General features: G+C 35.4%; 1 protein-coding gene across 3 annotated transcripts in view; it reads left to right on the top strand.

Moving 5' to 3' along the window:
* Positions 1-13,450, top strand: part of nf1b (neurofibromin 1b) — a 63,058-nt gene that overhangs the window by 8,641 nt on the left and 40,967 nt on the right. For all 3 annotated transcript variants that reach the window (XR_014626334.1, XM_084400898.1, XM_084400897.1), the window contains exons 10-26: positions 754-882; positions 1,366-1,440; positions 1,543-1,674; positions 2,831-2,965; positions 3,065-3,178; positions 3,266-3,345; positions 3,433-3,550; positions 4,494-4,740; positions 4,858-4,931; positions 5,216-5,299; positions 6,641-6,982; positions 7,092-7,231; positions 9,868-9,990; positions 10,074-10,157; positions 10,312-10,428; positions 10,521-10,702; positions 11,671-11,882. Coding sequence is in view for 2 of the 3 variants with exons in the window: in XM_084400898.1 (XP_084257024.1) it covers positions 754-882; positions 1,366-1,440; positions 1,543-1,674; positions 2,831-2,965; positions 3,065-3,178; positions 3,266-3,345; positions 3,433-3,550; positions 4,494-4,740; positions 4,858-4,931; positions 5,216-5,299; positions 6,641-6,982; positions 7,092-7,231; positions 9,868-9,990; positions 10,074-10,157; positions 10,312-10,428; positions 10,521-10,702; positions 11,671-11,882 (2,388 nt within the window). In the remaining variant the exon portion in view is untranslated. The remainder of the gene's footprint in view (positions 1-753; positions 883-1,365; positions 1,441-1,542; positions 1,675-2,830; positions 2,966-3,064; positions 3,179-3,265; positions 3,346-3,432; positions 3,551-4,493; positions 4,741-4,857; positions 4,932-5,215; positions 5,300-6,640; positions 6,983-7,091; positions 7,232-9,867; positions 9,991-10,073; positions 10,158-10,311; positions 10,429-10,520; positions 10,703-11,670; positions 11,883-13,450) is intronic.

The following is a 13,450-nucleotide window of genomic DNA, read 5'->3' as shown; positions in this document are numbered from 1 at the left end:
AATGATGATTGAGAGATAGACAAAGGCCTGATGTATCATATTTGATGCTCACGTTTGAACACAATTAAAAATAAAAATGATGTATGGATAATAAAGTAAACCTAAGTTGCTTCAGTCAAGTTTATTTTCAAATATTGCTAACAATATACAAGTTATTCTTACATTTCCTTGATAAAAAAAGTATAAACTATCCATCAGACGACAGAAAGCATGCAAATACATTGTGTACAACAGTTTTTTTTTCCAGCAAACTTTTAATCATGTTGATAATTTAGAAGCCTTTGCATATCAGATACAGATACAGATATATTGTAGATACAGTAGGCTTAAGTCTAGTTTGCCTAGTGAGACCTTGCCTAGTGAGACCACTCTCAGGAGTGGAACTCTGTACAAGCCTAGAGTGGCTTTGTTCCCTCCTTGCATAGTTTTGTACTTGTACTAAACATGTGCTAAACAAATAAACAAACTAAACTTGATGAGCTGGTTTAGGTGTGTTTAACTGGGGTTGGAGCTAAACTTTGCAGGACAGTGACCCTCCAAGAGCAGGATTGGACACCCCTGGCTTAAGCAGTAAGAAGGGGAATGGAGTTTGGGAAATGTCACAGGCAGGACTTAAACCTGCATCACCCACATAAACCCCACAGCTCAACTTTTCAGATTACAGAAGGGACGAACACAGAATCCCAAGTGTGGTGTCTGAATCTTTCTTGTTGATGCTGTCCTCCTCATTGATGGCTGTCTCTTTGTCTCCAGGGGTTGCTGTTTAACCCAGCTAAGCCGTTTTCCAGAGGCGCAGGAAGCCAGAGTGCAGACGTGGACTTAATGATCGACTGTTTTGTCTCCTGTTTCAGAATCAACCCACACAACAATCAGCAGTTTAAGGTGTGTGGACAAGTCAGGTCAAATTCAAATGAATTCATGGAGCACTTTTCACAATACAACTTTGTAAAAAGCAGCGGTACAGAAAATCATGATTTATAATTTCTTAAAACTTTTTTGCCTCGGTTATATTTATGAGATTAGAGCCGGGCGATAATATAGTTTAAATTTTGCGACAATTCAAGCGATCAAGCAGAGATATCCTATATAGTATTATCACCCTACACAGGTATGTATGTGTATATATATATATATATATATATAACTTTTTATAAAGAGCTAGGCAATAATATAGTTACATTTCAAGCTGAAATAACAAATCAGGCAGTTAAGATGTGCTATATGATATATATATCGCTTTACATAATAAGTGTAATTTATGTATGCGGATAAAGTTGATATTGAGAATTATGAAACCTGCAATGTTTTGTTACATTTATACACTGTCCAAAGAACATGCACCAAATCTCTTTCTTTTTCTGTAAGGTGTGTCTGGCCCCGTCCTCGCCTCCTACCTTTCATTTTGTGCTGGTGAATTCTCTTCACCGAATCATCACTAATGTAAGAGCTCCTGATGTCCTTAGTTCACCTCAGAGAGATAGGATGTCTGATTCACTCCCAGGATGTCCAAATGTCCTCTGTGTGTCTTCTGTCATGATCTAGTCCCCGCTGGACTGGTGGCCGAAGATCGATACCGTGTACGGTTACTCGGGAGAGCTGCGGCTCATGTTTGCTGAGACTCTTGGGAGAGTGGTGCAGGGCTGCAGCAGTCACGCCCCCCTCCGTATGACACCGGTGAGACGCCCACAAAACCTCTCCGAGATGAGAGAGCCTCCTCTAGTGTCCTGCTAGCTTTCTTAGGCTGACGTTTGGAATGGAATACTAGCATACTGCACAGTTTACTTCATGTAGCCTACTATTTTTAGACAGTATGTGAAACAGCATACAGTATGCTATAAAAAGTCCATGACGTGATCACTGTGTTGTATAATATATATGTATATATAAATTTATAAATATTTTTATCTCCTTTGTTTATATATAATTAATTCAGAGGGGTGACCAGTCATCTCAGAAATGAATGCAGAAGTTTTAGTTGAAAATTATTTTCATAATGACTCAAGAGATTAAAAAAAATCACAGATAAAAAAATATATGCAAATAATACATATACATTAAAAATTAAAGGGGGCTATAAATAAATGAAATACAATTTATGAGAAGCATAAAATGTATACTCAAATTAAGATACAGTTTTTAGTTTGACATTTTTTATATATATGAAGAGTTCAGATGCAAAAGCCTCTAAATGCCATTTGAAATTTTCTTATAGAATGATCATTTTTATCAAGCTTGTATATTTAAGTTCAGTAATTTCACTTAAATGATAATTAATAGGTAATCTTCATTGCCATTTAAGTGAAATTATTGAATTTAAATATACGAGCTTGATAAAAAATATCATTCTATAAGAAAATTTCAGATGGCATTTAGAGGCTTTTGCATCTGAACTCTTCATATATACAGTATATATATATATATATATATATATATATATACATACACATACATACATACATACATATATACGTATATATAAATGTCAAACTAAAAACTTTATCTTAATTTGAGAATACATTTTATATATATATATATATATATATATATAATATATTATATTATATTTATATTTATATTTCATATATATATCAAATAAATGCAGCCTTGGTGTGACACACACACACACACATACACATTGAAAACAGTAATATTGTGAAATATTATTACAATGTTACTGAACATTACTGTCATTATGATTCAGTTTAATGCATCCTTTTTGATTGAAAGTATCAATTTCTTTAAAAAAAAACAACAATAATACTGATCTCAAGTATTTTGTTCAGAGCTTTTTGTACACGTTTCTACTTCTTTCTCTCTGTCTTCCTCTCAGAGTTGGACGTTTAAGGACAAAATGAGCAGTCTGAAGTTTAAAGAGAAAACCACTGATCTAGACACCAGGATTCATAAGTATCTGCTCTTGGCTTTGGTGAAACTCATCCATGCAGATCCCAAATTGATGCTTCATGTGAGTTGTGAGGATGTTTACCTCTCTCTGGCTTCAGTGTGATACTTATAAAGATGCTCTTCTGTACATTTAATGTCACTTTTGTGTGTTCGTGATCAGAATCCTGGTAAACAGGGTCTGGAGGTCCACAGCAGCACAGCAGAACTCATCACAGGCCTGATGCAGCTTGTGCCTCTTGCTAACATGGGAGATATTTCCCTGGAGGCCATGGAGGTGAGATCATTGTTTCTCTTTCTTTATTCAGCGTGAGTTTAGTTAGCCTTTGTGTGAGTTATCGATCATAATCTATCTCTATATTAGGCTCTTTTGGTTCTGCATCAGCCTGAAAGCATCGAGCTGTGGAACCCAGACGCTCCAATGGAAACCTTCTGGGACATCAGGTAGCTCCTCAGTGGACTCGATTCCAGTTAACTGGTGCTGATAGAAATGAAAATGCCCGTCTGATTGCGTATTTGTTGTTGGTCCAGTTCTCAGGTGCTATACTTCATCTGTAAGAATGGTCATCAGCTGATCAACAGCACTGAGATTCTGAAGTGGCTGCGAGAGATTCTCATCTGCAGAAACAAATTTCTCCTCAGGAACAAGGTGAGTCGGCACTCTCACCTGTATTTGCTAAAATGTGAAGTAATTAACCAAACCACACTGCGTGGGGTAATATTGAAAATATAAATTATTATATATTTTTATAATATTATTATTATCATTATTCATTTATTTGCCAAAATGTGAAGTATACAACCAAACTAAACTGCATGGAGTATTGTATCCCACAATTCAGTGTGCTCAACCTGACCTTCCAGTGTAGCAAAAAAAGCAGGATATCAACCAGGAAATGTACACAGAATTTGATAAAATATTGTGAAATAACTGTATTTATTTGTGATATGATAAAAGAATGCCCCTCAGTTGATTATACATGAAAAATGGTTAAGATATGTACTAAATAAATATTTAAATTAGTGCTGTCAAATCTATTAATTGCATGATCTAACATAAAAGTTTGTAAATATGTAATATATTCATATATATTATAATATATATAATATATATTAGTAATATAATGTGTGTGTGTGTGTATATATATATATATATATATATATATATATACACACACACACACACACGCATATATTACATATTTACAAACTTTTATGTTAGGTGTGATTAATAGATTTGACAGCACTAATTTAAATATTTATTATCTAATGCATAATATTTAACAGTATTTTTAAAATAGAGTAGTATGTAAAAGTATGTATTGTAGCTAATAGTACACATTTTAGTAAATGTTTTGTTTAATTTAAGATTATATATACACTATATATAATATATACATCTCTATATACATAAAAATTACTAAAATGATGATATTTAATTTAAGGTAATTGACTACATACTAACTTGTCTTAGCAAGGTTATAAAACCATAGTATGTAAAATTAGTATAGCTAATAGTATTCTAAGTATTCTAGTATGGACGTAGCATTTTAATATCAGGTTTCTAACTCTCTGTTGTTTTTCTCCTACAGGATCGGGCCACCGCAGGCAGCAACATCACCAACTGCCGACAGGCCCAGACCAAGCTGGAGGTCTGTCTCTACATGTTCCTGTGGAGTCCAGACATGGAGGCAGTTCTGGTGGCCATGTCCTGCTTCCGCTACCTGTGTGAGGAGACAGACATCCGCTGCAATGCAGAAGACATCCCTGTGCAGTCCCTTCTGCCAAATTACCACACATTCATGGAGTTTGCATCTGTCAGTAACATGATGATTACAGGTTTGTCTGATCAACTAGTTTGAATGGAGATTCAGATACGTGCCTTAGTTTTGTGAGATTTGGTGTGGGTGCCACAAGGGGTCAGCATAGTCTGTGTGATCTTTCTCATTTTTCCAGGTCGTTCGGCTCTACAGAAGAGAGTAATGGCTTTGCTTCGGAGGATTGAGCTGCCCACTCCGGGAAACACAGAGGTCAGAGGTCACACATTTACATATTTAATACCATTGGACAGTAGTAAAGTCATTCTGGTTGTTTAGCGAGCACATTTGCATTGTTCTGATTGTGAGCTATTGTATTATTTAACATTATTGTTTTGAATCGAGTCATTTTAGCTTATGTAAAACTTGTTTTTTCACAGTTTGGTAACAGCTTTTTCTGTTGTTTGCGTAAAAAGTCAACTTTATTTTTTTGGTCTAATTTGATTTTGAAGATAACATGGATGACAACATTTAACTGCTCTGTTTGGTCATTTCAGGCCTGGGAAGACACACATGCTAAATGGGAACATGCAACCAGATTAATCTTAAGCCACCCGAAAACAAAACTGGAAGACGGTCAGGTCAGACACACTAACACTCACCACCAATAAAGGGCCTTACAGTAGAAAATAAAGTTTTGTCTACATTTTTGATTCTTCAATTTAGGGGACATTTCTGTCCCATTAGGTTATTTTGTAAAGAAAAAAATCCTATTTTAATTATAAAACAGAGAATGTGTAATTTATTTGATCTTTTAAAATACCATTTCCAAATTTGTAGTGTTAAAAAGTTGTAGGAAATATTTGTTTCACAAAAAGGTGAGTTTTTTTTTTTTTTTTTTTGTCATTATCAAATCAGTTATTATTTGAGAATTTTAATTTAGAATTTTAATTCAGTTGAAGTGAAAACATAATTTTTTTAGTTTTAGTAGTATTTTTAGTTATTAATTTAAGTGTGTGTATATATCTATATCTATCTATCTATCTATCTATATCTATATATGTATATTTCTATATATATATATATATATATTTATGTATATATATATATATATTTATTTACACATATATATATATGTATATATATATATGTATGTGTGTATATATATATATATATATATATATATATATATATATGTGTGTGTGTGTGTATATATATATATATATATATATGTATATGTATGTGTGTATATATGTATATGTATGTATGTGTGTATATATATATATATGTATATGTATGTGTGTGTATATATATATATATATGTGTGTATATATATGTGTATATGAAGAGTTCAGATGCAAAACCCTCTAAATGCCATCTGAAATTTCCTCCTAGAATGATCATTTTTATGAAGCTGGTATATTTAAGTTCAGTAATTTCACTTAAATGGCAATGAAAATTACCTATTAATTGCCATTTAAGTGAAATTATTGAAATTAAATATACCAGCTTCATAAAAATGATCATTCTAGGAGGAAATTTCAGATGGAATTTAGAGGTTTTTGCATCTGAACTCTTCATATATATATATGTATATGTGTATATATGTATATTATGTATGTGTATTATTATTTAAAAACTTTCATATATTAATAACTTAAACTTAAATTAATATCTACATAAAAACTAGCTAAATCTATATATAAATAATGTATTTAAACCTAAATTAATAACTAAATAAAAACTAGCTAAACCTAAAAAATGTTTGAATTAAACTGAATTAAAATTCTAAATTGTCTCAAATAATAAAATAAAAAAACATACTCCCACACTCACATTTTTAGAAAAACTAAAACTTATCTACACTACAAATTAGACAAAGAAATGAAAAAGATCAAATAAATTATGACTTAAAAAACATAACATGACAAAATGTTGGCTTTTTACCTTTAAGCTCCTAAATCCTGTGTCTCATCCCTCAGGAATGGATCAATATGACTGGCTTCCTGTGTGCATTGGGTGGTGTGTGTTTGCAGCAGAGGAACGCGCCTGCTCTTGCCACCTACAGTCCTCCCATGGGCACATTGAACGATCGCAAGAGCTCCATGGTGTCCATGGCCTCGTGTGAGGGGAGCCCAGAGACGCCCCTGAGTAGATTCCTGGACCGCCTTCTTTCGCTGATGGTGTGCAGTCATGAGAAGGGCCATCAGATCCGCACTAACATCAAAGACCTGGTGGGGCTGGAGCTCAGTCCAGCGCTCTATCCCATGCTGTTCAACAAACTCAAGAACAGCATCAGCAGGTTTTTTGATGCCCAGGGGCCGGTGAGACAGCTAGTAGCCACAGTTAATTGTGGTAATAAGTTATGAGCAGGTTGGATGTCAACAACATCAAACGTCATTGGTACTCATGCCTCTGTGCTTCTATGTTTAGGTGCCAATTAATGAGACCAACACACAGTTTGTGGAGCAGACCATCGCCATCATGAAGAACTTACTGGACAACCACACGGAGGGAAGCTCGGAGCATCTAGGTCAAGCCAGCATTGAGACCATGATGCTCAACCTGGTCAGGTAAGGCATTTGCTTGCTTGTTATAATAAACTTTATTGTGAAGATCATTCTCTTAATTAATGTTTCCAGATATGTTTGTCTGTCTTCACTGAGAAAGAGGAATTTGAGAATTTGTCCCACAGATTTTTTTTTGCTTGCCCAATCATACCATTTGTTTATATTTCTACTATAATATAATATAATTTGATTGATTTTAATAAAAATAAAAAAATCATTTAAAAGTTTGGGGTTGGTAAGATTTTAAAAATGTTTATTTGATCAAAATACAGTAAAACGGTAATATTGTGAAATATTACAATGAACTGTTTTCTATTTTAAAATTGTAAGTTATTATTGTGATGGTGGGAACTTTTAAATGGTACTGTATGTAGTAATATAATTATTTAAATATAATTGTAAAAATTATATAAAAAAAAAAAAAAAAAAAATATATATATATATATATATATATATATATATATATATATATATATATATATATATATATATATATATACATACAGGGGTTAAATTGGGATTTATTATGTGGGGGGGCTCTCCCTAGGGGGGTCCGGGGGTATGCCCCCCGTGAATTTTTTTGAAAAATAAACTATTAAATGGCATTTTCTGGAGAGTTTTGTGCAAAGAAATGGAGAAATTGAGTCTTACATGATATGTGAAAAACTGCAAGGTTAAGAGCATATTTGCATTGTTGTAGTATCAACAGGTATTAGGACATTTAGCATTTACATTACTGTTAATCAGCAGTGGTGGAAGTAACGTAGTACAAATACTAAGTTTCTGTAGGCCTACTTTACTTAAGTAGAATCAATAGTGCATACTTTTGACTTTTACTTCGTTACATTTTGCAGCAATTATTATACTTTCTACTCCACTACATTTCTACAACATTTCGTTACATTTTCTGATCAGTTTTTCCCCTGCCAAAACAGGGATTGAAAAAAATGTCCTGTTTTCGGTGCTGATGCGGTGGTGACGTGTTCATGTAACATGTGAGGGCGGCGCTGCCAATAAAGCACATAAAAGCTGTCACAAAGAACCGGTAAAAGTAATGATTAATATGTAAAATATTATAGCAAGGAGACATTTTAATTGTTTATTAATAAACAAGAGTTTTCTGTGTCAGTGCCCTGCATAGATGAATTTGACGATGCTATCCTCGCAATCTTCGCAGTAGTGAACTCGCCAGAGAGAAATGCACATTTCATACGGATTAGGCTACTCAAGCAGCGGTCTGTTTTCTTTCGTTTTGCATTGTTCTGTTTAAAAGAAGACCTTCCAAGCTTTCTATAGATATATTTATCATGTCTGTCAGGCAAGTATAGCTCCCTTATACGCTGAGTTTCGGTTCATTTATGAGACGAGAGTCCAGTTCACTCGCCGGCGCGTCCGTGTCGTGATTATCTATTGTCTATATACTATTTTTACTTCTTGTTTATTACAGGCAATTGTTTGATGAAACATTGATTAAAATTAAGATACAATTAATACAAAACGAAATTCATTTTAAAGAAAGGCTTTGTGCTTTCTGTTTGAGGTCTCAGTGAAAGTTTTAAACAGTCTTTTAGTGCCGCTTTCAGAGCGCTCACGTCCGTAACATTGTTTTTTCCTCATAAATGCGAACATGAAAAATAAAATAAAATGAATATGTTATGTTCTGTGAAGAGCCAACCCTTCTTCATCCGGTGGGTAGTATTGCTTTGGTTTGCAGTGTAATTCACAGAATTACAAAAACATATTTTGCCACCTAAAAGTTAAAGATTTTTTGTGTCACGTCCACGGCATGTGTAGCCTATTTCCCTCATATTAAATATAAAACGCTTGATTACACACTGTATTACCTTGTTATGATAGTGACCCACAATGTGCCAAACATTTTTCCTTACCTTGTCATTCAAGGCCAGGGCACTTTTTGTACAACCAACGTTGTGCTGAACTTGACAAAACTGATCTGTTGCTGCAGCAGCGGTCAGCAGCTAGGTTTTTTTTTTTTTAAGACAGTAGAAGGTTCTGGAACTTTTGCGCGCTTCCACATCCCGCGCAACCACGGATCTCCCAGGAACATTCATTATTGCTGCGTACATTTATCCATGTCGGAGTTCTGAGTAGTAGTTTATCTGTAGATGCGCATGGCATGCGCGAGCGGTGCGCGATCATGGTCGACTGACAACGAGATTAAGCAGCTGAACAAGAGTACGGCCGTGTCCCGATTGTTCTCATCTCAGCTCCGCCGAGACAAAATAGACATGCCATTTCAAAATCGTTCATTTATAATCAGAAATATGTTTTCAAAAGCGTCACTTTCATCAAATTTTATGTGACATAATTTCCAGTAGGCAAATGAGTGCAAACGAGCAGGCTTATGTGCCGGGGCTGAGCCCCGGAGAGCCCCGGCCCAATTTAACCACTGTATATATATATATATATATATATATATATATATATATATATATATATATATACATTTTTGCTGGAAAATGATGGCATACAAGACAAACCTATACTGATTAGTTTGTAATTTCTAACCTATTTTTACTGATGCTACCAAGACTTCAGAAGTCATTCGTGCTATTTTGACAGCCTCATCTATGTTATCCTTATCGTTGATTCCTGTGTGCCCATTGGTATGTTGGCAGGTATGTACGTATTCTTGGCAACATGGTTCATGCCATCCAGATTAAAACCAAACTGTGCCAGCTGGTAGAGATCATGATGGAGCGCAGAGATGACCTCTCTTTCTGCCAAGAGATGAAGTTCAGGTGCAAATTTTTTTTTTATTGTCAGATTATCTGGCATGTTTTATTTCTGCTCTTGAGATGCATCAGATTTCTGTTTGTCTCAGGAATAAGATGGTGGAGTATCTAACAGACTGGGTGATGGGAACATCCAACCAGGCCACTGATGATGATGTCAAATGCCTCACCAGGTAACATTGGATTTTTATTCAGACAGCATTATTTTTAAGTTAGTTTACCCAACAAAAAGCAACTTCCATTGGACTTTGACCTTTATTAACATTAGTGTAGCACAAATCGAAACATGGATTTTTTTGCTCTGAGCTCTGTGGTTTTGATTGACAGGGATCTGGATCAGGCGAGTATGGAAGCGGTGGTGTCTCTTCTAGCCGGGCTGCCACTCCAGCCAGAGGAAGGGGACGGTGTGGAACTGATGGAGGCCAAATCTCAGCTCTTCCTAAAGTAAGACTCTCAAGTTCCATGTCAAACCCTTCGCCTTATATTGTCCCTCCATTAGGTTTGTACTTCACCCTGCCCCCTGCTTTACTCCTCAGGTACTTTACTCTGTTCATGAACCTGCTGAACGACTGCAGTGAGGTGGAGGACGAGGGTCAGCAGGTAGTCGGACGCAAACGGGGGATGTCCAGGCGATTGGCGTCTTTACGGCACTGCACCGTCTTGGCCATGTCCAACCTGCTCAATGCCAATGTGGACAGCGGCCTCATGCACTCTATTGGTGGGACAACTGAGCCACAAACCTCTCAACTAACACTTTAAATTCATAAACCACTAAACCAGCCTTATTTTATTTTTTATTTTTTTCCTTTGACTTTATTTTATTTTTTATTTCCTTTTAATTATATAATTTTACTTTATTTAATAATAAAAAAAAGTATTTTACCCATTAAACACTTTAAAGGGTCATATATCAAAATGTTAATCTTTAGTTAAACTTGCAGTCCAGTTAATAAATCTTTGTGTATGGTTTCACTATTTCTTAATCCCTCCCTGTTCTAGCGTGCACTATTCTGAATGATCTTTCAAACTTTGCATTGCTAGCACTTCTTGTACTATGGCTTGTATTCCTCATTTGTAAGTTGCTTTGGATAAAAGTGTCTGCTAAATTATAATATGTAAATTTATATATACACACACACACATACATACATACATGTATGTATATGCACACATATACATACACACACACATATACATACATGTACATGTTATATATATATATACAGTGTATATGTATATACTGTGTGTGTGTGTGTGTGTGTGTGTGTGTGTGTGTATATATATATATATATATATATATATATATATATATATATATATATATATATATATATATATATATATATTAGTCTTGACTTGTAACCCCAAGGTTGCCAGTTCGATTCTCAATACTGGCAGGAAAAATGTAGATGGGGAAGTGAGGTGTCCTTGAGCAATCGCTCCCTGGGTGCCGGGTGTGTGTGTTCACTACTCACTGCTCCTAATGTGTATGCACTAACTTGGATGGGTTAAATGCAGAGGACAAATTCTGAGTATGGGTTACCATACTTGACCTTATAATCCACGCCACGTCACTTATAATCTACCGAACATAAAATGGCTTTTTGTGACAAATCTCTCACGGTATATAATAAGCACTTTCTAACACACATGATCAAGCTTTATGCGTCTGCTGCTCTCCTGCAGGGCTGGGCTATCATAAGGACCTTCAGACCAGGGCTACTTTCATGGAGGTCCTCACTAAGATCCTGCAGCAGGGGACAGAGTTTGACACGCTGGCAGAAACTGCTCTGGCCGATCGCTTTGAGAGACTTGTGGAACTTGTCACAATGATGGGGGACCAGGGGGAGTTGCCTATCGCCATGGCGCTGGCCAGTGTGGTGCCTTGTTCCCAGTGGGTGGGTACATTATGCAAATCTGTGCAAGATGAAGAATTAATTTAGCTCCAATTCAAACTGTGTTCTTCACAATTCACTATGCAGCATATATTTATTATTTTATAAACGTCAACTTTTTAATTTTTAGAATTGTAACGTTAAAGCTTGAAAATCTTCCAGTGACTTACAATAAAAATGTTTGCTAGTCAAATCCAAACAGTGATTATTTGCATACTGATTTGGCTGTGATCTATTCTTTAATAGACACATTTACATATTAAATAGCTTTTTTCCTACCTCTATTTATCCATCTATATTATTATCATCATCATCATCATCATCATTCTCTTTCTCTATATATCATATTTAGTAACATTTTTCATTTCATTTTACCATGACCAGTGGTTCTCAAACTTTTTGACTCAAAGGCCCCCCCATATAGGCTCTAAGATATTTATTAACAGAAACTGGGAGTATTGATATATTGATATCTCTATCTATCTATCTATCTATCTATCTATCTATCTATCTATCTATCTATCTATCTATCTATCTATCTATCTATCTATCTATTAGGCTTGGCACGATAGTCGGTGTTACCGGTGTTACACGGTGTTCAGTCGCAACACCGGTTTCATCACTTGCCCACCGCAGCACCGCAAAAAATTTTTTTTAAAGCAATTACGCAGTATCCGTATTTTCGGTCACCAGTTGACTAGCGTTATATGATCACGCTCAACCATTCAAGCGCGACAAAACAAGAGACCGCGCTGTAAGTCCTGCCTATTACACACACGTGCGCACACACGGAAAAGACGCGCGTCAGTATCGAGTTCTCTTTTCGGCCTTGAACAAAACATAACACACACAAATTATGCCAAAATGTCCGTTTTGTTGTTGCGTTTTTCATGAATAATAACGAATAATAACGAACCCACCATTCAAAACACTGTGGTTGAATCCGAAATCGCGCCCTATACCCTCAAATCGGGCGTTATTGTTCTCAACATGATCTCAAGCAGTGAAAAATAGAGGACACTGACAACGCGCTGAAATACAGGACCGAGCAGGTAATATTTAATATGAAACAAAGTCTTAACTTTCAAATTTGGTCAGTCAAACAAAAATAAAATAGGCCTACCGTTTTTTGGCTCTTTAATGTGTCGTGACAGATTGCCTCAGTTAAAGCCAAGTTCAAATCCACCGAAGTTAATCAATAACTCTTCTGACTGCTTTGTCGCACAAAAATGGTGGAATTTGATTGGTCAGATCGCATGTCAATCAAACTCAATACGAATGATGAATTGACGCCATGTAAAAAAAAATTTACATCACTCTATAACACCCCCCACCCCCACGATGAAACCGGTAATACCGGTGTTGTCACAATTCGATTAACCGGTGGGAGAATATTATCACCGTCACATCTCTACTATCTATCTATCTATCTATTGTTCTATCTATCGTTCTATCGACCTATCGTTTCTTGTCAAGGCTCCCTAGTTGAGAGTAAATGACCTGTAACTTAAACTTTTTAAAACTTTTTGCAAGCCCTTGCTTTTCCTCCAGAAAATGCTCAACTTATTATG

This window comes from Rutilus rutilus, assembly GCF_951802725.1.
Source record: "Rutilus rutilus genome assembly, chromosome: 25".
Classification (NCBI taxonomy): Eukaryota; Metazoa; Chordata; class Actinopteri; order Cypriniformes; family Leuciscidae; genus Rutilus; species Rutilus rutilus.
The sequence above is the reverse complement of the archived record's forward strand: the minus strand, read 5'-3'. Positions and strand labels throughout refer to the sequence as shown.